The 25,981-nt window shown below is 34.9% G+C and overlaps 1 protein-coding gene and 1 non-coding gene across 2 annotated transcripts in view; both read right to left on the bottom strand.

Annotated features, from left to right (window-relative positions):
- Window positions 1–20,412, bottom strand: part of LOC121408381 (leucine-zipper-like transcriptional regulator 1) — a 36,598-nt gene extending 16,186 nt beyond the window's left edge. Inside the window, exons 1-7 of the mRNA XM_041599839.1 lie at window positions 20,122–20,412; window positions 16,508–16,570; window positions 15,030–15,089; window positions 14,243–14,322; window positions 7,661–7,769; window positions 6,980–7,063; window positions 6,138–6,192 (exon numbers count right to left, since the gene is read on the bottom strand). Coding sequence (XP_041455773.1) covers window positions 6,138–6,192; window positions 6,980–7,063; window positions 7,661–7,769; window positions 14,243–14,322; window positions 15,030–15,089; window positions 16,508–16,570; window positions 20,122–20,243 — 573 coding nt within the window. The 5' untranslated portion in view covers window positions 20,244–20,412. The remainder of the gene's footprint in view (window positions 1–6,137; window positions 6,193–6,979; window positions 7,064–7,660; window positions 7,770–14,242; window positions 14,323–15,029; window positions 15,090–16,507; window positions 16,571–20,121) is intronic.
- On the bottom strand, window positions 5,931–6,039 carry LOC121409805. The gene has a single exon (XR_005969239.1). It is a non-coding gene; the product is annotated as a U6 spliceosomal RNA (small nuclear RNA).
- Window positions 20,413–25,981: the final 5,569 nt, after the last annotated feature.

The following is a 25,981-nucleotide window of genomic DNA, read 5'->3' as shown; positions in this document are numbered from 1 at the left end:
AGGGAAGATGAAAGAAAGAGCAAAAAAAAAATGCATAGGCAATAGAAGGTACAATAAAGAGAAAAGTAGAGAAATATCAAAGTACACTGTACTTCCACCCAAAAAATAATCATAAGCACAAGATTAGGTAACAGGAGGCCAGCCCATGTGATGCAAATTTGCAGACCCAAGAAATGTTGAACAGTCAGTTAAACAATCTCAAGGCGGCTTTTTCATCAAGGGTGTGGGGCCGCCTCCGAAACCCAACACATGTGTAATACAAGGCTCTATGATTTCAGAACTATTCTTCTCAGATGTCTTGTATAGATAATAATCACACATATGTAGGTGCAAGATCAAATATGATGAGATTGTCTGCACTTGATTTATTAGTGACTAACTTTGAAACAGGAAGGAAGGAAGCCATTTGAAGCCCATTTAAACAACCTTATCTCCATATCCCCTGCTCTTAGACTATCTCTCTCTTTCTCTCCCTTACCCTTACCCTCCCCCACCCCCCCCCCTTGCTCTCTCTCTCTCTCTCTCTCTCTCACTCTCACTCAATAATGTTTTTCCAAAAATATTGTTCTTTGTCTGGTGGTACATATCTAGTTTTCCTTCTCTCTTCCATCTATCGACAGTATCTCTTCTCAATATGTCTAGATCTATATATCTATCCATCTATCTATCTATCTATCTATCCATCTATCTTTTTATTGACTTGTCCGCCTGTCTGCCTGTCTCCATCTGTTTTAGAGACATTTACAAACAAACTCTCCAGTCTCTGTTATTCCTACTAGGTGTTCATACGATCACTAAATACCCTTATAATCTTATAATTTATAAGAACTTATTCATAAGAGCAACTTTAAGAATGACAGGTTAACCTTTCTTATGCGCTTAGCCATCGCCAATGAATATACAATTTTCCACAAGAAAGGACCAACAGTCGTTCTTAAAGTCGCTCTTAACCTACGAACAGCTTTATGAAACACCCACCAGATCCTTTGGGGGAATCTTCTTGATATTACAAGCATGCATGGTATGGACCTAGAAGCAGATGAGGTGCACAATTTAAAATCCCTAGCTCAGCAAGCAAGCAACCGAGTGTCCACATCCAACGTATTTGCCGGTATGAGAAAGTTCTTGTAATTTGCTTTCTCATTGTGAAATACCTAAAAACTTTTTTAAAACCTGAAAACTTTTTTCAAAACCTGCAAATTTTCTAAAATCTGTAAAGTTCTCATTAAAGTACCAACTAATGACAGGAATTTTCTTTCAGGAATATTACAAAGCAATTTGCTTTCGCATCAAAGTTGGAAAATACCTGGATGTCCTCTGATCGGGTATATTTCTTGATCAGAGAATACTATGGCCCGTATTCTGAAGTCTGGTTTAACTAAAACTCAGGTTTAAAGTTGTGGTTTAAGTATGGACAGCCAATTGTCACATAAATCACTAACAGTAGAGATATCAAATTTCACCTCATTTGGCTCTCAAATCATTCATAATTGTTTAGGAAGTATAAATAGATGATTGTCTTCACCATCAATAAATCAGGAAAGAGCACAGTAAACACAAGAAACGTATAAGTTCATTAAAAAAATTGATACTTTTGGCTTCCCATACTTAAACCACAACTTTAAATCTGAGTCTAACTTAAACCTGACTTCAGAATACGGGCCTAAGTATTTGAGGTTTTCATGAGGGTCTGAAATAATCTATCCAACCCTTTACCACCCAAAGTCTCTAATCCTACCTCCCTGCCCTCGATGCCCCTTCATCATCTTTCTATGACTCTCATTGTTCATCATGTCCTGTCTGAACCTTGTCTTGCTTGACAGACATTGTCCCAACAGACCGGTTCTTCTTGCACTCACCTTTGGAGATTGGCACACCTGAGACACTCACCTGTTGACATATTTTGAACTTCTCCATCTACATGTAGAACTGATGGAGAGAAAACTATCGAAGAGCTAACAAATGAGACTGGGAGGATTATAAGAGAGAAAAGGAATATTTTCTATTCCACATTGAAGTGGTTAGATCTGGTAAAGGCGATATCTATAATCAAAGCTAAGTGCAGTTTTGATTAGATAACATAACAACGTCTTGGTCGTGTAGTATTACTTTCATTATTGTAAAAAATTAAGAACATTGTTGAAAAAATTACATGGATATTATTGCTTTAAAGGTCTTTACCAACCCACAGGATTTAACGCTGCAATTTTATTCAAAATCAGATGTAAAATAAGAAGTTATGACCTTTCACTTTTTTCACAAAACAGAACATGCACACCCAGTTCAGTGTGCAGACAAGAGAGATAATAATATTGCTCACTCACTATTTAATCTAAATTTTTATTAATTTTTTTAGATATGATGCACCACACCGTACACCGGGGTACCATAGTACCCCGGGGTACGGCGTTGTGCAGCGCCATGTCGTGTTGTAATAGTGTACAGTTACATTGTTGTCATGGTGATCATGGTCGTACGATCGGTGCGACAATCATGACAATGAATGGGGACAATGATCACAACGCCTATTTCCTTTCTTTGATACAATCTAATGCCAATAATAGTAAACAAATTATGTTATACTTAAGAATTTAAGTATACTTTTCGACAGCTAACTTACACAAAAGATTAGCTTATAGTCCCAAAACTCGCCCTGGTACACGCGGTGGGGGTGGTGTAGGCTTATTACTCGTCCATCACAGGCACAGCGCAGTGCAAAATTAGAATAAAGTTATCATTTGCATGCATTAATTGTTACATAAGATCACTAAAAAGAAAAAAAAAATCTGTACAAAACTTTAAAATATACTTGTACACATTTTTTGGTAACCCAAGGTACAGCGCAAAAAATAAAATAAATAATTCAACAAAATGGCGGATTATTATTTGGTACCCCAGGGTACCAAATACTGCATCATATGACGATAAGGAAGTTCTTGAATAATTTACAATAGGTAAAAATAATGGCAACTCCATTATCACAGAGGACTCAATGGTTAATGTTTTTTCATTGTTATACTAATACTATTCAAAATTCTAATGGATCATGACAGAAAATATTTTTCTCATACAAGTGAGTATGAAATGATGTGTCTGAGGTTATATTGCACAAGTAAACCTAATTTCAAATTACTTCAAAAATTGAATTTTTAAATTCAAATTGTCAAAATCCATAACTCTTATTAGTTTGTGACAGATTTTCCTTTGTTTCTCTGCTTTTACTAACACAAACTTAATGAAAGGATGAACATCCCCCTTCAAGGATGGTCTGCCCAACCATGCAACTACAGCCACCAACTACCAGCCTGTAGATGGGTATCAACCATCAGGCTTTCATCATGTTTACCGGACATGTAAACAACGAGGGCAACAAGAACAACAAAACTAAACAATCAACAACGATCAGGTTGAGATGAGAAGAGAGATGTAGGCTAGATAACACTGAAGTGAATCAGGCTTTGTTATGGGGAGTATAAGATGGTTTAGACCAGATCATTTCTTCTACAAAAGTTGTATTAAAATACTGAATAAAAATATCACTGCAACAGAGCATCAACAAGAAAATGTAGAAAAAAAAGATGTGTTTGGCTTTTTAGAAAATTGTTTGGGGGATGGGCTCATATTTTGGTCTACATGTACATGTATACAAAGGAATTTTAAAAAAGAGGTAATTTAATATGAAAGCTGAATTCTCACGAGGGCCCATTTACAACAAGCCCTGCCCAGTTCTAGTTACATGATATTTACAATACTACATTCAGATGACTTTGCAGCCTTGAAACACTTTCATCCTTCTTCCATTAATATATGGTACCCAGACTAATTAAGTTATACTGTGCAGTTATCATGACAGTCTGAACAGGGCTTGTGATGGTAGTTGGTGAATAAGAATAGTACTACAGGTACTAGTTATACTATTATGAGTCTGAACAGGGCTTAAGATGGTAGTTGGGGAATCAGAATAATAGTACAGTTATTAGTTACACTATACTGTTCTTATGACAGTCTGAACAGGGCTTGTGATGGTAGTTGGTGAATCAGAGATATGTGATTTGTTGACTGATGGCACAAGGTTTTCCACTGAGAGTTTTAATAAAATAAGGCTCATCAGCACCAGCCGGTATTTTCAAATTATTCCCCTAGTCTAATCAAGCAAATTATCAAGATAAATCTCCAAAATGGAGGCACAATTAGTGAGATATTTCTTGGCTTGATCTGGAGACTGCAATTCTATGCCAACTTTAATAGGACTATTTGCAAAGTAATAAGCTATTTTATTAATCATCCAGCAAATTCACAGGTGAAAATGACTCAGCTTGGGCAACACTGTAATCTATTCATGGTGTAATACACTATTGCACATTTTGAGCACAAAGTTTGCAAAGCTCACATGGGCTGATGTAGATCAGGCTTGAAGCTTTGAGACTGAGTAACTTGGGCTGACGGATAATCAACTTACAGATGGTTTTGACACCATATAAAATCACCTATACATCCAAGTCAATCCCACTATCAAGTATACATAAAGAGAAAGCACAGAGGCATAATATTGACACTTTCATTAAAACCTAAAGTATGATTTCAAAGTTACAGACTTTAAAGTTCAAACATATTAGAATTTCCAAAACATGACTTACACCAAACTGAGTTTACAAGTCCTAAACACAATTACATGTCGCAAACTCACTTTCATCGATTCAGTACAGAAATTGACTAGCAGCTGTCAAAACTCACAGAAATTCATGGTAGGAAAACAAAATTCCAATGAAAATATGTCCAGCTCAATTCCATGCATGATACATGTATCATGTACATCAGTCCTTCACAGATACAGTAGTTTGTATTCTTAATAGCAAATTAACGAAATCATAATATATAATTGATTGGACAACCAGTAATTTTCACATTACTTTTGCTGTATTTTTGCTCAGATGGAGATGAATAGTCATCATGATTGATAAGTTATATTTGTGTGGATTGCATTTGTTGTAATTGGGCTTTAAAATTGAATTGAATTCACATATCTACCACTTGTTGGAATAGATCGCCCTTAAGGGTTTGCCAGTGGCGTATGCAGGGGGGAGGAGTTACAGGTGTTCAAACCCCCTTAAATTTTTTGACCCCCCCCCCCCCCGAAGATCAATTTTTTTTGCTTGTCAAATTTTTATTGGTTACAAAACAACCTAAAATTTGTGGTGAAGACCTTTCTTTTGGCTTGAACCCCCCCCATCAAAAATCCTGCGTACGCCATTGAAGTTTGCAATAACCCTTCTTCAAAGACGTCCAATAGGAAGGAGAAAATATCAGATGCAGATAAGTAGGCCATGACTGATTGAGGATAGAATCATAAGACCTGATTGACTTGGGATGATAATAAGACTATATCATGTTCTCCATCTCAGACAGCAATTTTCCTGCATATTCCCAACACAGTATACAAGCCTAAGGTGTTCTCACCAGACACAACAATACATCACACAGTCTCTCTCTTAACCTTCACTGTTCAGAAAGGCCATGAGTCACCCCAGGGACGATTGATCAGAAACTAAAATCAATCATAGTGGAGATAAAACTATGCATTGACTGCATCCAGGGCCCCGTAAAACAAAGGTTCGCAATTAATCGTATGTTCGATTTTCATGCTTGATTGTACATTGTAGTCAATGCAATCAATCTTAGAAAAATATTCTATGATGATTGCTAAGCTTTATGTTACGGACCAAAGGTGATATTTATTCCTCCACCATTGCCAGGTCAAGAATATTACGCACTCAACTTCTGAAATCGCAAATGTCCTCTGTGACCTATGAACCTGTGAGCCTAAAATCTGCTCAAATCATCTTCATCCGATATGCATACATGTATGGCCAAGTGAAAATTCAATCCCTATAATGGTTATTTTATCATTGCTGATATATATATATTTTTTTTCAAATTAGGAACGTGTCACAATTGTGCGTGTCATCTTTGTGCAAGAGGGCATCATGCTAATCTTCTCTGTATCATTCCAATTTTAATATGTGTCAACAATTTCTAGTCGAACCTATGATATATATTTCTTGTATGAGCTATCACTCAAAGAAATGGTGTGAAGCACCATCCATAACCAAGTAGACTTCAATATATAAAACACTTACCTCCTCCCATGACTTGCTGTCTCCATTGAGAGATACACACCACATGTCATTTAACCTGTCATTATAATCAAATGAAAATAACAAAAACAATATTGGTAATGATAAAGATATACATTTTGTATTTTACTTTATGACATGTGAAATATTTAAATTTCTTCTGCATTGTAATGTAAAACAAGGTTTGATTCTTCTCTGAACCAGTGGAATAGGTTGCTATTTTTAATAGAGACCCATCATCATTCAATGAAGAGCTTTCTTCATAATAATATAGGAATTGTATAGCGCACGTATCCACCTTGCTAAATGCTCAAGGCGCTCCTTTATTACCACGGCTAAACTAGTCTACCGATTCTGATGCACAAAGCTTTTTTGAGGAATTACTTCCTGTCGGTACGCATTTATCTCACCTGGGTTTGAGTGCAGCACAATGTGGGCAATTTTTTTTGCTGAAGGAAAACATGCCATGGCTTGGAATCGAACCCATGTCCTTCAGATTAAAAGACAAGAGTCTTCACCACTAGACCACAGCGCCCCCACTATCAAATCGGTAAAAATGTAATAAAAATGTGGTTCATATACAAAAGAAATAGGGAGCGTGTTACATCACCTCTCTAATTTATATCACCTGTGATGGGCAAATAAATATTTCAAGAAAAGAGGCAAAAGGTTAAAATGTCAAAACATTCATGTTTTAAAAAGATTCATAAAGAAATTTGAAGCATTACACTTTTTTCTCTGATTTCTCTGTTTATTCAAATCAATGTTTTGTTCGGATGAAATTGACCATTAGCATTATCTTGAAATGAAAGCAAAAACAAGAGGGCCAACATTTATTATCTCACCTTGCATTCCCATCGTATCCAGCGAATATCCAGAGTTTATCTTGCCAGACCGCTGCTCCGTGTGCTGATCTAGCAGGTGGCAACCTTTGACAAAAATAACAACAACTAATTAATAAACATCTCAAAAAGGATAATCAATCATTTATTTGAGAAATTCCGATATCTAATGGTTAAACATGAATGAAAATATTTTTATAATAGAAGCAGGAATGAAATGATGAGTCTGATATGATGAATGAACAATTATTTTTGTTGTTGTTGAAATACTGGGACATGGCATTCTGTGGAATTGATATCACATAACACATGAGGGAGCTGTTTGCATGTGATTTCATGAAAAAAACCTTTAACTTATATTTTTAAAAAAAGGTCAATAACTCTTCTGAAAGTTCCTGTGAGCAGTACAACTAATTCAAATGAAGCAAGTGGGCTATACTCATTTGTCTATTATCAATTTGGTATCTGTTTGGGCCAAAGATCACTTGGTCCAATACCCACTTAGTTTAATTTGTAGTTAGTCTACTGCCAAAATGGTCTAATTTCCACTTATCATTTTGCACTTAATAATCCTGGTAGACCAGCTGGTTGTAGACGGTCCTAGCGTTGGACCATATGGGATGAAACCAAATGGAAAGTAGACAAGAGGGTGTGGACCAGGAGGCAATCTACCCAATACTTTACCTGCCCTCAAATTTTCTCTCGATCCATTGTCCGTTGGAGAGCTTGTATTCAAACAGGTCGTTCTTATTGCGTAGGTTAGAGTTGGAATATATATCACCAGTATAGCCACCTATGAAACATCATGACATAAAGAATGTAAGAGAATTACGGAATATTGAATCAAATGGGTATGGATAAAAATCAGCAAAACTAAATCCCTTGAAAAAAACCTCAGAAATGTACAGCAACAAGAGTATCTGAACAAAGGAAATTTCAGAGCAAAGAAATCAAGATCATATCGTCTCTTTGAGGTTCAGTATATTGTGTGTACACAAGGCATGATTAAAAAAAGAAAAGAAAGTGACAATAATTTCATTGGTACACCTAGAAAACACAATTATGCCAACTTCTCACACATACTTTAATCAGTTTTAATTTAAATTCAAGATGTCCTTAGAATATAAGGACTTCCCAAATTGCAAGTTGAGCAGTGGAATGCTTTGTACATCATTATAATTTGCTTTGCATTAACTGTATACAAAGTTGGTGGGGTGGAGCATCACAATACAAGCAGTATGTACAAGCACCTTTATGTATGGTAAGGATTTCCAGTACACTAACTGTCCACTATCCTTGCAAAAGACAATATTTAGAAGAAATCCATGTAATTGTCATGAACAGTTGATATGTCAGGCAACCTATATTGTAGAGCGAGTTTGGACATGCTCGGTGTCTTAAAGGACAAGTCCACCCCAACAAAAACTTGATTTGAATATGAAGAGAAAAATTCAACAAGCATAACACTAAAAATTTCATCAAAATCGGATGTAAAATATAAAATAAGAAAGTTAAGGCATTTTAAAGTTTCGCTTCATTTCACAAAACAGTTTATATGCACATTTTGGTCGGTATGCAAATGAGGAACTGATGACATCACTCACTCACTATTTCTTTGTATTTTATTACATAAAATATGATTTTTTTTTTACTTTCTCGTCATTGTCATGAGAAATGAAGTTTCATTCCTCCCTGAACATGTGGAATTCCAATATTTTAACATTTTGTGCTTCAGGCAAGGAGGTCCTAATCGTCAAATTAGTAAAAATTGAAATATTGTATAATTCAAACAATAAAAAACAAAAGAAATAGTGAGTGACATCATCGACTCTCATTTGGATGTACATGTAACTGGCTCATTCTTATAACTATTTTGTTAAGAATAAGTGAAACTTTGAAATGTCATAACTTTCTTATTTTACATCCTATTTTGATGAAATTTTCAGCATCGTGCTTGTCTGATTTTTCTCTATTGATTCAAATCAACATTTTACTGAGGTGGACTTGACCTTTTCCTTTACTGCAATTACTTTGTATGCAGTGAAAAAAAGCAGAATATGCAGCAGTCCACAAGTCAAAGTGCAATTTAAAAACTCTTCATATTTCTCTCATAAAGAAAAGTGAATTTCGAAAAAGATGACTCAGAATTTTCAATGTACCTTTACCTTTTTCATAGACAATGTATTTCACAATTTTTTTCATGCACAAATCTAATTATGGTACCATAATATCTTTTTTCATAATCTACAAATTACATTTCTGATTTCCATATTAATAATCATAACATATGTCGTAAAATACATAAATTACATCGTATTTCAATCAAATGCTGGAGACTAGTTTACACAGAGACTGCAATCTTTGATTGAATGACCATAAAAAGCAACATTTGTTTTCCTGTCCTCCTATCCCGTGACCTTCTCGTCTAAATACCATTCATGGCAATGACTTCAAGAAAATGTAAAGAGAAAATGAAATTAGAGATTGGCAGTACTCAGACTATCAATTACATTCTTAATCTTGATTGAAAGCTATTTGATTACACTGACTGATCCACATATAATCTCAAATCATCTCTTTCATCGGAACTAGTAGATGACCCTGCTACATGCTGAAGTTGACTCGATATTGACCTCATAAATGTAAGAGTACTGAAAGGCCGCTTCCATTTCTTCTAGATATGCCTATTGAGGTTCATAAAGCCGTTTCATAAAGCTGTTCATATAAAGTTAAGAGTGACTTTAAGAACAACTGGTGATCCTTTCTTGTGGTAAATGATATTCGCCATGAAACGTTCATTGGTGATTATTTAGAACATAAAAAAGGTTCACCAGTCGTTCTTAACTTACAAAGCGCTTCATGAAACATCCACCAGGACATTTCAGCCAGTGTACATGTATGTCATTGTGCATATATGGCCATAGACCATTTCAATATTCCTCGTTCAGAAATTAATGTAATTCTTGGTGGCAAAAATTCAATTTCTTGAATAAAGTAATACATCATGAAATAAAATGAAATGATATAACGGCTTCCTTATGAGAAGCATAATTATTTTCTACCATGTTGTGCACTATTATCACAAGTTGCAAGTAAATCGAGCAAAGGTAGAAAATATAATTTTAATAATTCAGTCAACATTGATTAATTTTCAAAGAAATTACTGATGACAGTGTTATTAATTCTGCACATTTCTCTAAGAGAAGACATTTGTTTGACTAAGTTTGATGACTTTGATCAAAATGTATAAAATACAATTTTGTCTATCAACTGACAAAATAGACTTCAGAAATTTTAACATCCTTCCGGGGTTAAGAATCCTCTCTTTAGATTCAGTGCATATGTAGCTAGGTTCCAGTAGAATATATACTTTTCACATCCTGTTTCCACTTTGACTACGCCATTCTTTGAATCTAAACCAAATTCATCAATAATGCATCCCATTTCAAGTCACTAACCTTATAATTTAATCACATTTGACAATGTGAAATGATACAATTTCTATTTTGAAAGGGAAGGAATGGAGGAATGAGAGGAAATAGTCTTAAGTTTAAGCCACACTTGTCCTGCTTTCCAAGTGAGAGCATTTTAATGATTGCAAACTTTTGCATGATCCAATTCACAGATCTAGTTGGGCAAATTTTCAATGATAATGTTTATTAAAAAGAAAAAACGATAATATAATCCACTGAAAAACTAACTTTTAGAAAAAAAATAATTGAATAGAGGAGTGTTCCCACACTCACAAACTTGTGTGTACAAATGTTATTGATCAGTAAGTCCAGCATGATTATTAAGGATGTATCGCAGGTAAATTTTGGGAGATTCATATACAGAATTTGACCCCCCCCAAAAAAAAAAATGAAAAAAAAAATGTGTGTAATCAAGTATTCATAATGTTGAACATCCATCTTGAAACTTTTCACCCCATCAAAGTTCTCATAGCTCAATTCAAAAATAGTACAATATTTCCTAGATTTTAAATCTATTTCAGTTTATTGAAAAATTAAAACCAGATATTGTTTCAGAAATGTGTACATTCATACGACTGGTGTGTTGACTGAAATATCGTTCAGAGAACTTTTACCCCAGCTTCACTAGCAGTTCAATTTTATACTCATGACTCTCATGAGGAGAATACAAGGTCAATCAAGCCAGTATGAATTTACAAAAGATAATTTTTCTCTGATGTGCCCTTGAAATTCTGTCAATGTCTGGTCTCATATTACACATTTTGCACCTGCTCATCCTCTCTGGCTTCCTGACAATTTGGATCCACTTGGTCTACTAACAGATGGTCTAATTCTCAAATCCTTATAACACCATCATGGCTAAACCCACTTGGCATACTATCAGTTTGGTCTAATCATCACTTGGGCTACCTGTCACTTCTCCAAATTCCCTGATAGTCTACATACTGTACGCAATGCCCAAATGGTCTCATTTCCACTTCGTACACTTATTTTTGGTTGCACTTTATCGTCAAATTAACATTTGGAAACATAAATGAGTCAAAAATAGATTACAATTGGTGTCTAACTAAGTGAAAATTAAACAATCTGTGAATTGGATAAAATAGTAAAGGGAATTAAGTGGCGATTAGACCAGATGGTTAGAAGGCAAACTGCTTGTAGTCGAAGCAGGATTAGAGTAGACTAGATCATTAGGATAGTAGACAAAGTGGGTGTAGCCCAAGTGGCAATTTTCCTTCTTAAAAAGGTACACCAGCCATTCCCTAATTACTCCAAGCTGTACTAACATGCCACCCCTCCTCCTCCTCCAGTATTTCTGCTTTATCATACCATGCATGACCAGCACTGAACCCTTCCTATCTCAAAGCAGACTGAGTTTTCTATCAATAAACTAAACCACATGAAGGGAATTTTTAAAGATAACTTTTCAGTTGCCATTTTGTGTGCCACTTCCCCACCACAGGTGGCTGACACAGGTTTTATGTTTGTAGGGCCAACTGTTCTTCCATAGTTCACTCCGTCCATCTGTCAATCCCAATTATTCATCTCACTACATTGTATAACGAAACAAAAATTCCCTGCATTTTTTTGTGACAACTGTGCTACTTATCTTTATATCTCTATTTCTAACTGCATATATATGTAATTTTGATGTGCATTTTTGTGTATGTATTGTGAATAACGATCATATTAATTCTTGAAAACATATTCATGTACAAAACGACAATTCAGTCTGTGACTGCCAATCATGTTTTTTTGCAACACACCTGAACTGAATTGAATTGAACTAATCAACTTCAAACTGTGTATGCATACATGGACATGGATAAGAGACAATTTTCTGACAAGATTTTGAAGTCATAAAGGTCAAAGGTCAAAGAGGTCATCAACTCATTAGGCCCTATGTTATTTTTTCAAGTGATACACATGTAAAGTTTAATGTTTAAAAACATGCAAGCAACAGAGACATATGGGAAAACTTGGGGTCAAAAGATCAAATGTCAGGGAGATAGTCTCTATCTTTTGACAAATAAAGAACCATTTGACAGATCAACTTCAAACTTGACCCATATCTGTAACGAATAGAGGCGATCTTGTGATAATTTACACAGTAAGGCTAATAATATGTCAATGGTCATAATTTCAAGTTGAACAGATAACAAAGACTTAAACTTTGGTCAAAAATGAATGTGGGAGTGACAACATGAACAGATAAGGAATACATGCTTATTTCAGAAAAAAATTAGATTTAAGAGTGAAATATCTTTCCATACTGTATGTGACAAAAATATGATTGTGTGTAGTCCGAAATCCACTAAATTTGAGTTTTAGTTCAACTGCTCTCATTTTCCTTTCTTCATATTACAATTCAAAATACACCCCAAAATTGTAGGGATATTTTTTTAAAGTTTTCCCAGCTGAGCTCTTTATGGCAACATGATGGTGAAATCGCCAGGGCGCAAATCTGTATTGGATTTACATGGATTACATGGATTTTAACATGTTGCCTTAGAGATAGTGCAATCAATTCCTGAATAAAAATTTACATTGCAAGCTTGAAGCTGATGTTTCCTTAAAAAAAAATATGAGTACAAAAGCAAAGTAGAATTTCCGTTCCTCACACCTCTCTCTCTCTCTTTCTCAAGGAAGATGACCTAGAGTAACACTCACATCAGATATTTCCAGCTCTTCCTAATTCATTCTCTGATTGAGGAAATTTGATTTAATTTGGGTAATCCCTTCAGGAGGGACTAGATTTTGGCCCTAAAAGAAATCAAAATTAAATTCCTGAGCTACCTGTCATTAGCAATGTAACAAGGCTGTCTTATGAGGTAGTTTAATACCTACTCGATCAGAAAAACACATGTATATAGACCTCACAATACCTGATAATTCACACATACCTGAAATATTAAAACAAAGTTCCTGCAGTCATGAGCGATCAACAAAACTCTAACATTCCTTTATGAGGGATACACTTTCTTCTTGCCATATATCAGTACTCTAATACTTTGTTTTCACACTGAAAATATTCTTTGCGCCCCTTTATTGTTTATTTATTCATTCATTCATTTATTAATTAATTAATTTATTTATTTATTTATTGAAATATTAAAAAGCATAGACAGACTAACTTCTGTGCATACTAGTACATTCTCTTTTGGGGGATGGAGCAAATGTTATTTGCTTCTACACTGTAAAATACCTGGTAATTTGTGACCTCGCTGAAAGTGTGAATGTATGATCATAGAAACAAAAGCATGGGATGATCAGTGATACTTGATTCCTCTTATGTCCAAATATCATGAACTAGATCCATAAACTTTCAAAGTTATGATGGCAATTCAACAATACCCCTACATGGCCAAAATTCATTGACCCTAATTTGACCTTGGTCATGTGACCTGTAACTAAGACAGGATGATCAGTAATACTTGATAACCCTTATGTCCAATTTTCATGAACTAGGTTCATACACTTTCTAAGTTATGATGACATTTCAAAAACTTAACCTTGGTTAAGATTTCAATGTTGACGCCATCGCCGCAGCACCTACATGTATAGATAGTTTCGCTCTGCTATGCAGGCGAGACAAAAAATATGAAGACAAATATCAGTGGTGAGTCTTTAAATGTGACATTCTTGGGAGGAATTCGAGTGTGTATGTGATTTTCCTAAAATTCTAGCAATACTAAATGAAAATTTCCACTCGGTTTACATTTCAATTTGAGAGAAATTCTATTCACATATTTTCACCGAAAATTGAAAATAGATTACATGAAAGTGTACTGACCAAAAATAAACATACTGCCATTGTGAACAACTGCCGAATGATGATACCTCGGCGCTGGTGGACTTCCAGTGGTAAATGCCCTGCAAAAAGATAGAAATTCATTGGCTTGTTGGTGGATTTTTGTAAGCATTTCAATGACAATGTAACCAGGATCTGGAAAAGTAGCCCCAAATCAAATCAATACATGCCTCAAGTTCTGTAAAATATTTGTTTGAAATCTATTTTTACCATTTTACATTTTCAATAAGAAAAGATACACTGTGAATGATGTTTACATTTTTTTCAAAGTTTACGCAAATTTGACACATCATATACAAAGTATTCTTGACATCTTGACATGATTGCTAGTTTGCTGGAAGTGGTGAACACTTGGAAACTCAAGACTTGATTACACCATTAAACATATGCAAACATAGCCAATCATTTACAATGATTTTTCAATTGGTTGATTTAAATATTAAGTTCTTGGTGTCTACTTGGATGAAATTTATAAAAAGGCCTTAATTGCAAAACATTTGATAACATTTTTTTAATACAGTTCTTGTACAATGTACATGAATGGCACATATCACCTCTCAATGTACTTCCAAAGGACTTTGATAAATTACACTGGCTTAATTTAGTCAAACAATTTTTTTTTGGTAAAGAAAGGGAAGAAAATCATATTTTGTCTGTCATGCAAATAATACACTTTCAAAGTATGTACAAAATCTAATACAACAGAACTGGGACTGTACAAGCCTACTATATAAATATGTGAAAACTGTTTTTTTTTATATAAACTCACCTTCCCCATGAACTATCATTCACATCAAACCTCAGTACATCATTCAGCATGTTTTTCCTCCTATTAATTGAAACAAAAGAAGATTAACACTGGCATGAATATGTTTGACCAGACATGTGCATGTCGTACATTGTTGTACTGGTCACTATGTATATATAGGTTGTTCATATTAATCATTAAAATAATCAATTATTCTCTGAAAGAGCTACAACAATGCCACTATAAGAGATAATTACTCTCTGAAGATGATTATAGCATCACTAGATGTAAATAAGGACCTTGGTTTATGTTAATGAATTTAATTCTCTCTAAAACTACAGTCTACTATAAAGTACTGTAAATGTGCATACAAATAGCATAGGTGGTCATTTACTCTCCTAAGACTCCTAAAGTACCAATTACTTTCAATAAAAGGACAAAAGTGCTGTTCTTTAAAAATGACCATGAAGTTGTATATTCATTGAAAACCACTACTTCTATTAACATGTACTACACATGAAAACAGAGCTTCAATATAAAGTACATAACAAACAAATGCGAGGCCGTTCCCTGGTAACTCACAATTGAAAGTATATGTAAGGAATCAATAAATGAAAGGGAAGGGAAGAATAATATTCAGAAAGTTAGAACACAAAAGGAAAGAAGAGAGAAAATCATAAGAGAACATTCTATTTAGAAGAAAAAACAAACAAATTGCAATCACAATAATGAAGAGGATATTGATAAACAAGTTTAATAATGTATAAATTATAATCTTACTTTAAATATAAGGGTGAGAGCTTGCACATTTAGGAATTTAATAATCAGGCAAAAAAAGGGGTTGGGCTGTTTTCTGTCTATTTGACACCATATTGGTTGGTAGAAATTTACTCTACAGACTTACATGATTAAGAGTCAGTCTTGTTGGGGGGGGGGGGGGGGGGGGGGGCCGTTATTGAAATCTATCAAAATAGGGATGAGACAAAGTTTAGACACAATGGCCCGTATTCTGAAGTTGGGTTTCATTTAAACCCAGGTTTAAAGTTGTGGTTTAAGTATGGGAAGCTAAAAGTATCAAAATTATTATCAAGTTGTATGTTTCATATGCTTACTCACTGTGCTCTTTCCTGATACATCGATGGTAAAGACAATCATCTATTTATACTTCCTACGCAATTATGAATGATTTGAGAGCCGAATGAGCTGAGGTACGATATCTCTACTGTTAGTGATTATGTAACACTTGGCTATCCATACTTAAACCACAACTTTAAACCTGAATTTAAGTTAAACCCGACTTCAGAATACAGGCCTATTTGTTTTGTCTATCTTTCAAGAGTTTCCAAATTGACTACTTAAGTGTAAAATTTGTAAGATCTGATGGCTTTCCTTGATTTTGAAGCTCAGGTGTCTGTAACTATCTGTTGTCAGAGAAAACTTAAAACAGGTCCTTTCATAAACTGATGTCAAGAATCAGAATAAGACATTTGAATACTTACCCATTATCACCACCAAACACATAAACAGCATCATTGTATGCCACAACAGTATGCTTGCTCCTCCTGTGACAGTGAAGAAAGAGAATTATACTCACAGGTAATAAATCACATACATATATAATTTCTTTTTTGAACTTATAATACACATCTAGACCTAGGTCAGTAACATTTAATAAGCAATGAATGTATAAACTTAAAGGACAAGTCCACCCCAACAAAAAGTTGATTTAAATAAAAAGAGAAAAATCCAACAAGCACTGCACAACACTAAAAATTTCATCAAAATCGGATGTAAAATAAGAAAGTGAAGACATTTTCAAGTTTCGCTTAATTTCACAAAATAGTAAAATGCACATCCTGGTCAGTATGCAAATGAGGGAACTGATGACATCACTCACTCACTATTTCTTTGGTATTTTGTTATACAGTATGGAATATGAAATATTCTACTTTTCTCCTCATTGTCAAGTGAAACAATGATTAATTCCCCCCTGAACATGTGGAATGAGCACTGTTTAATACTACAATACTTAGTCAAGTTGGTCCTTATTGTCAAATCTATAAAAAGTGAAATATTGTATAAAAATAATAATAGTGTATTTTTGTAGAGCGCACACACCGTCAGTAGACGCTCATGGCGCTAGCCGAACAACAGTTCTCTTTTACAATGTAAAAATTAGATTACACAAGAACCAAGAACAAGTACAATGTAAAAATAATTTATTGTATAATTCAAACAATAAAAAAACAAAAGAAATTGTGAGTGAGGGACATCATCGACTTTCTCATTCGCATGTCACTGAGTTGTGCATATCACTGTTTTGTGAAAAATAGGCAAATTTTTAAGTGTCATAACTTTCTTATTTTACATCCGATTTTGATGAAATTTTCAGCATTATGCTTTTCTGATTTTTCTGTGGATTCCAAGCAAATGACTTCATGAAAAAGTCTTTAAAATCAAGGTTAAATGCCACGATATTAACATGGATCTAGCTCTGGTACATTGAAATAAACTTATCTCTGAAAAATCATTGAATCTTAGCTGAAAATTCTGATGATCACCAACACACAAAGACATACATGTACATGGGAGAGGGTATTAATATAATACAGAAAAATACCAGACATTTTATGAAATTTTGTGCTTATTTTGTCCATTTCTCAGCAATTACAGATATTTTTCCAGAGCTATTTGGCACATATTTTTTTTATTCATACATACAAACACATTTTACATGTATTTGATTCTGTTCAAACTCATTTTGAGATTGTTACCACAGCTGGTATTTATATTCAACATTGCAGATTAAAATCTGCAATGAAATAATAAATTTTGTAAATTTGATTCACACTGTCACCCACCTTATTACAAAAATAATAAACTTTCATAGGGTGTGAAAAATTTGAGGTTGATGTCCATCAAATTATCAAAATCAAAGTGTCTTTACCTGTGTCACATTTTAACCCTATCTAGGCCAGGGGCAGGGGGGGCCTCGGAGGCCCCCTCTCAACGATTCATACAATATTTTTGCCGCACGAATTTTTTTAATCGCGTTGCTCGCTGACTTTTTACTTTCAAGTCTTGTGCAACTTTTGAGACCAATTTTGCGTCACCCGGGTACGTGGTTCTGAAATTACGAAACATTATGTATAAAGTGCATGTCAGACAAAAAATTGCTCAAAAACGTGATTTTGTTTACAAAGTCAATGCAAATCGTGTTTTCAAGAATTCAACAAAAATTCATAAATGTATAATTATTTTTAGTTTTGCTGGTCTAAATATATTTATTTAATGCTTTTCATGATCTCAGATGAGTCCCCAACAAATTTCATTAAAAAAACAATGAAAAACAAAAGGTAAAAAAAAACCAAAGAATTAAACAATTGCAAAAAACAATATAATACATAAGAAAATGATTTGATATCGCAATTTTTTTCATGTACACTTAATAAGAACACCACAAAGAGTTTCTATACCAAAAATTAGAACATTTTGAGCTTTATTTAGGGAGTTAGAGGCCGGGGGGGGGCACTCGACCAAAAAATTGGTTGGGGTGTGCCACGGGCGAGACAAAAAACGGGGGCCTTGGAGCGGGCTAATTGTAAAAAGGAGGGTCCTCGGAACTACAATGTTTGTGAAAACGGGGGTCCTTGGAACGAGTCGCCTCCATGTGAGTGCGTATATGCATCCCTATGGAACGGGCATACGTGCATGCAGCTAGCCCGGCGGCACGGGCGCCAGCACGTAGGCAATGGTCGGACATCGCTCAGCGGCCGCTTTTCACCAAATTTGCGGCTCATTGTAGCAGATCAATGCGACCGGAACGGCGTAACGGAAAATATGCATTTGAAGCTTTGGAGCGGATTTCTTTCTTTCCTTTTCACGATAAGAAGAAAATGCTATGCCTTGGAGCGGCTTTCTTTGTTCTTTTTCTCAATAAGACAAAAATGCTATGCCTTGGAACGGAAATTTGAGTGTAAAAATGGGGGTCCCCTCCGCGGCACATACCCACTATGCATTATATACTGAGTGCCCCCCCCCCCCCCCGGGTAAGAGGGAAAAGTATAATTTTGCATAAGGGCAAGTCCAAGAAAAGGTCACCGTAGAAAGCAAAACTTCATCTTTAATTTAAGAAGTTATCATCAAATAGCCAACAGATGACGAAGCTCAGACAACAATGAAATCAATAACTAAACTTTTGCAAGTACGGTACTGCAGTGATTTTCTTGCTAACCCAATACATTGCAAACGATCTTGCCTCCTGTCTGTGTGTGACAGGCTATGTAGGATCGGAGCAGATTTTCATTGGTGCAAACAATGACATGATAAACAGCTTTTCCACCAAAATAATCACAAAATCGGCAGGAAATTTGTATATTATGGATTCTCAGATTACTGATTTGGAGATGTATTTGGAGAAACAAGTTATGAAGTTTCCATAACTAGTTTAGCTTTCGTTTTAAGTCTTGTTCTGTATGATGCCGCGATGTTTCATCTAACTTTTGACAATGTTTCCCTTTGAAATCTTATTCATTTCTAATTCTAAAATATTTTAGTTTTTTTCTTATTTTTTAAAATTTATCTGAAACACCAAATATCATTATGATTTTTGTTAGATGATTGTTTTTGTTTGCTTGAAGTTGAAGTTTGAACTTTATCCTTTCTTTTCTATCCTACTTTCTTCATCCTTCTCTTTCCTGCCTGCCTGTTTTTTGTTCCATCTATCTTTCTTTCCTAAACCTTTCTATATTAATTTTTCTTACTTTTCTTCTTTATTAAATTTCCTCTTTTTATTTCCTTCATTCTTTCTTTCCTTAAACGTTTCTTTGCTTCCTTCTCCCTTTCCTTTTTGTTCTGTCTTTACTTCCAGTAGTTTCCCTTTTTTTCATTCTCTCCTCCGTTCGCTCTTCCCCTCCCTCCTGTCTTTCGTTCTTTGTTTTTTCCCCTTTTATATCCATTATCCTTTCTTTCCCTTCGTTTCCTCCTCCTTTCCTGTTTTTCTTCTTTGTCTGTTTCTTTCTTTCTTTCTTTCAAAAAATGAAGGAAACAACACTACCCCCTATCCTCCTCGACCTCGGTCTCTACCCCTTCCCTAATTTCAGTCGAGTCTCACCTTGCGCCAACAAACTCATCACACTCGGGCATCTGTCTCCAGCGATGCACGGTTTCATATGGGCCAGAGTCAATTGTCACGTCTTGCCAGCAGTGGGGCTCGTATTTACGACCATCTGCCATAGTTTATGACATAAATCCTGATGAAAACCTGATCGACAATTGCTGTAGGATACCAATCACGTAAATTTGACCGCAGAGAGTAAAATTGAGTGCTTTAAAAGAATCAATCAATTCCAGTCCTGCAATATAGCACTGCCCAATTTTTGGTCACTGGGTGTCGCCATTTTTTTTCAGCCCTCTGGCGTCCACCATGAGAACAGTGTTCGACCGACGGTCGGCCTCCTCCTCAGAATTAGGCCTATATTTATTAGCATACATCTCTATAATTGTCTTGCCATATCATATGGCTGGAATCTTAAAAAAGATATTGTAAATTTATTTCGAACAATGATTACAAAAAGCTTGAATCATCCCTGGTTTCATAAACAAGCTCTTTGAAAGTTTTATCAACGCATTAAAGTTTCCTAATTTTTTTTTTTTCACAGAAATGAAAAAGGGGAACTCATTGGAAAGCTTCGCTTGTTTATGTGAGTCCCCTGAAATAAATAACTGATTAAAATTATCAAATAAAAATAGAAATTAACAATGTTCAATAGAGTATTTCAAAAATACTAATGAGGTCAAGCTTCGTTTATACACTATACAAAAAGTAATACAATCAAGACAATATACTCAAACCCATGCATGTATATATATATATACAAGATAGCGATTCAAATATTATAATAAAAAATAAATTTAAAAAGGCAAGAGGAATATTAACAGAGAGAAAAACACACAAAACAAAACAAAGACAGTGTACCGAGGAGGACAAGACAGGACAAAACAGTACAGAACAAGGCAAAGACCAGCACAGACAAAACAAACAAGAAATCTGCACATTACGAATAGAAAGAGAAGATAAAAATGTGAGGAGAGGGGAATAAAAAATAAAAACAAATTAAAATAAAAAGAGGATGCTATAAGGCTTAATAGTCCAGGATAGAAGAGGCATAACCTTGTTTTTTTTATATATATATATACAACACCTTTTTATGGTTTCTTGCCAATTTGATAAATCAAGTCCACCCCAGAAAAATGTTGACTGGAATAAAACAAAAGAGAAAAATCAAACTTGCATTACGCTGAAAATTTCATGAAAATCGGTAAAATAATGTACAATAAGAAAGTTATGACACAAGTTAAATTTTCTATTATTTTTCACCAAATGTTGATATGCACAATTCAATGAAATGCAAATGAGACAGACGATGATATCTCTCACTCACTGTTTCTTTTGTTTTTCATTGTTTGAATTATACAATATTTCATTTTTTCACAGATTTGACAATAAGGACCAACTTGACTGAGCCATATAGAATTAAACAATGCTGATGCAACATGTTCAGGGAGGAATTACTATAGTCGTTTCACTTTACAATGAGGAAAAAATAGAGTATTTCATATTTCATTTGATAACATAGCCTACAAAAAAATAGTGCCATGATGTCATCAGCCTCCTCAAGTCTCCTCATTTGCATACCGCCAGGATGTGCATATCTAACTGTTTTGTGAAAAAAGCGAAATTTTAAATGTCATAACTTTTTATTTTACATCTGATTTTGATGATATTGTCAGTGTTATGCTTATTGGATGTCTCTTTGTATTCAAATCAACTTTGTGTTGGGATGGACTTGTCCTTTAATTCCTTTATCTTATATGTCCTTAATCTTAATTTCAATAAATTACGGGATCTATGTCACACGTAAATGAGCAATGAACTTTGACTATAACATGGCGTGTGTGACAAAACGAGCAAGCGAAACGAAAGAGAAAAATATAATCTAAACTTGTGATAGATATTGATACCGTTTCCTTTCATTTTTATTCATTTTTGCCATGATTATTGCTCACTCTTGGTGCCAGTGTGTACATGAATTGAACCATTATCCACACTGCAAGCAGTGAGCAAGCGCGAGCGTATGTTTTTTTCTTTCTTTTGAGTTCCTTTTTAGCTACATCTGCATGCATGAAAAAGCAAATAATAATAATAATATTAACAAATAGGCATAGCCTATATTCTGAGTTTCTTTTCATTGTTTTATTTCCTGTAATTTCCTGAAACTACGGTACGTTATGGAAAAGGTCGCCCCAGAACTCAGTATCAAATTTCATGAATATCATGTAAGCATGGGCGGCAGAACCGGGGGGGGGGCAGGAGACGTCATCCCCCAAAAAAAAAAAAATATTTTAGGAAAAAAATCCCTTTTTCAAAAGGAAATACCCTTTTTGAAGTAAAAAAAAAAAAACGCAGATGATAATGGTGAAAATATCCGTTTGCACCAAAAATGCCAATTTTGACATAAGTGCCCTTTTTGGCTTCCCAATATGAAAATACGTTCTTCCGCCCCTGCAAGTAAATCATATGACCTTCAAAAAGCATGTAATCAATGATGATAGTAAGAATAAATCCCACTTGTAATCTCAGCATATTTACACTTGTATGTACTCTTTTGAGTGTCAATCATTCGAAAATGAACAATAAGAGATTTTCCAAAATTTAGCATGAAACAAAAATTAAATCCTATACAAAATAAAGCGATAACAACACCCCAATCACCTTGACCCCCCCTCCCTCCCTTCAGACAGTTGATATTATGTTTTGGTCGATGTGCACCCAATTGGTGAAATCTATGAGCCTTATTCCTCACTGAAAGGATTAGAAAACCAAAACATATCCTCAAAATAATTCGCGTTCAATAATGCACCAGTACAATGTATTTTGTGTGTTAAATAATGAACATAAACATATCGAACAAGATTGTGTCAGCTTGTTTTTATTTCATTGATGTTCGTTATTTTTCTCATAGATTATTGCCGCTAATCTTTCATGATTTATAAATCAATATTCATGATACATAATAGGCTACAAAGAGAATGATCCGCCCCAAGAAAAAAAATGTTAAAAAAAATTGAAAAAGGCAAACAAACATAACACTGAAGGTTTATCAAAATCAAATAAAATGACCGTAAAGCAGCACTATTTAGCCTTCTCGGAGCTGAATAATGTCCGACCTTGCATATTTATCAAGATATTCATATACATGTACCACTATCACCCATATCCCCATATGTATTTCTCAAAAACAAAACCCCCTATTTTAGTACTCTCATGAGTCACAAGTCAACGATGTGAATATTTTCCTCGCCGAAACTTATTGACCTTAGATGACCTATACCAGGGATGTTGGGATTAGTCTTCGAGCACAGACCCTGACTGAAACTTTAATCACCAAGTGGGTTGTAAGACAAGACTACCACAAATGCAAATTTTGCCAAAAATTGCGAAATGCACTTAGTGCAAAGCTTCACTATATGCAGCCCCGATATGGGCTTAAAATTCAGACCACTGGACATCGAAAGAATGATTTAACTCAAATAGGGCACAATGAACATATTGTTTGTTTTCCTAAGATTAATTTTGTAAAACAGGGCCGTATGGTGATGGTTGGGAAAATAAAGGAGTATATAAACAAGGCCGTACGCAGATTTGTTTTATGGGGGGGGCAAGAAATGTAAAAATGTTCGAAGAAACTCATAATCGAGGGAGTGAAGAGACCAAACTAGTCATTTGGGCTCTTTCACAATCATGTTCTGAAGTGAAATTGGAGGATGCACTCTTTTGGTGAATTAAGTGTAACATTTTTCAGTAAGAATAGAAGTGGGGGGGAGGAGCAATTGCCCACACTGAACGATAATAGACATTGGATAATTTTTGATGAGTGATTTTTTTTCATCAATTTTGCAGCACATGCACAATCAAAGGTAAATAGTATTACTTGACAATATTACATTCACTTCTATAGAAATTGTAATGTATAGGCCTATAAATGTGAATGTAATTCTTATCTGTGAGCCTAATCATGTTAATTCACGGTTACAGCCCCTTGTGCATGACAATCCAGGGGCCTGTTGCATAAATTTTTTTACCGTAGAAAACTCTGGCAAAAACTGAAAACTAAGGTTAATCTGATTTCCGCCATTGACTTTAACACAGTGCAAGAACTCCGGTAAAAACAACCTAAGTTTTCTCAGGTAAAAAGTTTTATGCAACGGGCCCCCAGATGTTTCATAATAGTGTTTTCATTAGAGGCCCGTAGGTTAAACAGACCTATTCATATAGATACATGTACATAATTATATATTGAAATAATAATTAAAGGAAGCACAACTGAGAGAAGACGGATGGTTGTGCGTTGAACTTCCTTCCTCGTTCATTTTGATTTATTGTTATTAAGAGTCTCAGAAGCACGTGAAAATTATTTGACACATCTTCCAGAATAATTCATTGCTTCCTTCTCCTCTTCGTTATCTATCGACGCTCATGGCCATGTAGTGCTAATACGGGGGGGGGGGGGTTATGTTAGGGGCCACTAATATGTCCCACATTCGACGACTATTCAGGGACAGCCATACATGCATGGTTGTTCAAGTTGATGGGCCAGTAGAAAAGTATCTAAAAAGGAAGAGAAAGAAAGAAAGAAAGAAAGAAAAGAAAAGAAAAGAAAGAAAGGTACAAGAGACAGAAGAGTAACAAAAGGAAAGGTATGGATTTTTTTGTCATAACTGTTTGCCTTCATTACACATGGGGGGGGGGGGGTAGTCACCTTAACAAACAAACAAATCAAACAAAAACGTAAAAATGACCTTATGATTGTGATTTTTTGCATGGTCAGTCCCCCCCCCCACTTTGAAAACCGTTCCGCGGCCCCTGTCACCCCCTTCAAAATCAAATCCTGGCTATGCTGTTCTTTTCAAAGGAGGATATTCAATTAATTAAGTATAATTCCTAATACCTATATAGGCCTATATCGTGAATGTGATATGAGGGGTCACATTTTATGATGTAACGGCATTGGACTCCCATTCTGTAAAAAGGATTGCAATATACTGGACTCTAAACTACTCACAGGGACCAAGAGCGATAAAGTCATCGAAAATAAGAGGATGAGAAAAAATCCCGCTGCCTTATATTGCTGAAAGATTACATAATGATATGTTTGATACTTCATACATTGTTTTATACATGTATAATAAACTGCATAACAGCTTTACTTCAGTTCCTATTTTAACCAACATTCCCTATGCGTGTGGACAAGACTAAATTGATGCTCTGACAAAGTCAGTTAAAACAAAAACTGAACCAAACTATTTTTTGTATGCTTTATTCTTTAACCCTTTGTGCAAGCACTGATTCTGCAATTTTGCACATTCGTACAATTAAACCTTAACAATCGTTATAATTAGTTCCCCCTACCTTCAAATTATATAAGCTAATAAAAGGCAATAGTTCTTGGATAATCAATGATATAAAATGTATATCTTGAATTAAAAAAATAACATGGGAACAATTGTCATTTTTATCCCGTCAAAATTAATTCAGCATGCAAAGAGTAAAAAATTAAAAATAAAATGTGACTGTAAAGAACAAAATTCTTGGTAGGTAATATAGCCACCGTAAGAGCCCCTGTTCGGTTCTCTCCCGTTTGCCATATACATCGGGCCTATAGTCTATACATTTCTCTTTTTTTGTAATCTTGATTGGCAAGGAGAGCAACGGTCGAAAGATAAAGGCATGCCAAGGTAAAAATCCCTGGTAAAAATAAGCAAAGTGTGTACTACCCCACTACCTAGTATGCTACCTAACATTAATTAAGTTTGTTATTTATTTATCTTGAGGATTGACTTGACCTCCAGCATGACATGTGGATTCAGTGACGTACCGTGGGTCACGGCATGGGGGGGCACCAGCAAACATT

This window comes from Lytechinus variegatus, chromosome 2 (genome assembly GCF_018143015.1).
Source record: "Lytechinus variegatus isolate NC3 chromosome 2, Lvar_3.0, whole genome shotgun sequence".
Lineage (NCBI taxonomy): Eukaryota > Metazoa > Echinodermata > Echinoidea > Temnopleuroida > Toxopneustidae > Lytechinus > Lytechinus variegatus.
This window is presented reverse-complemented; position numbering and strand designations above follow the sequence as displayed.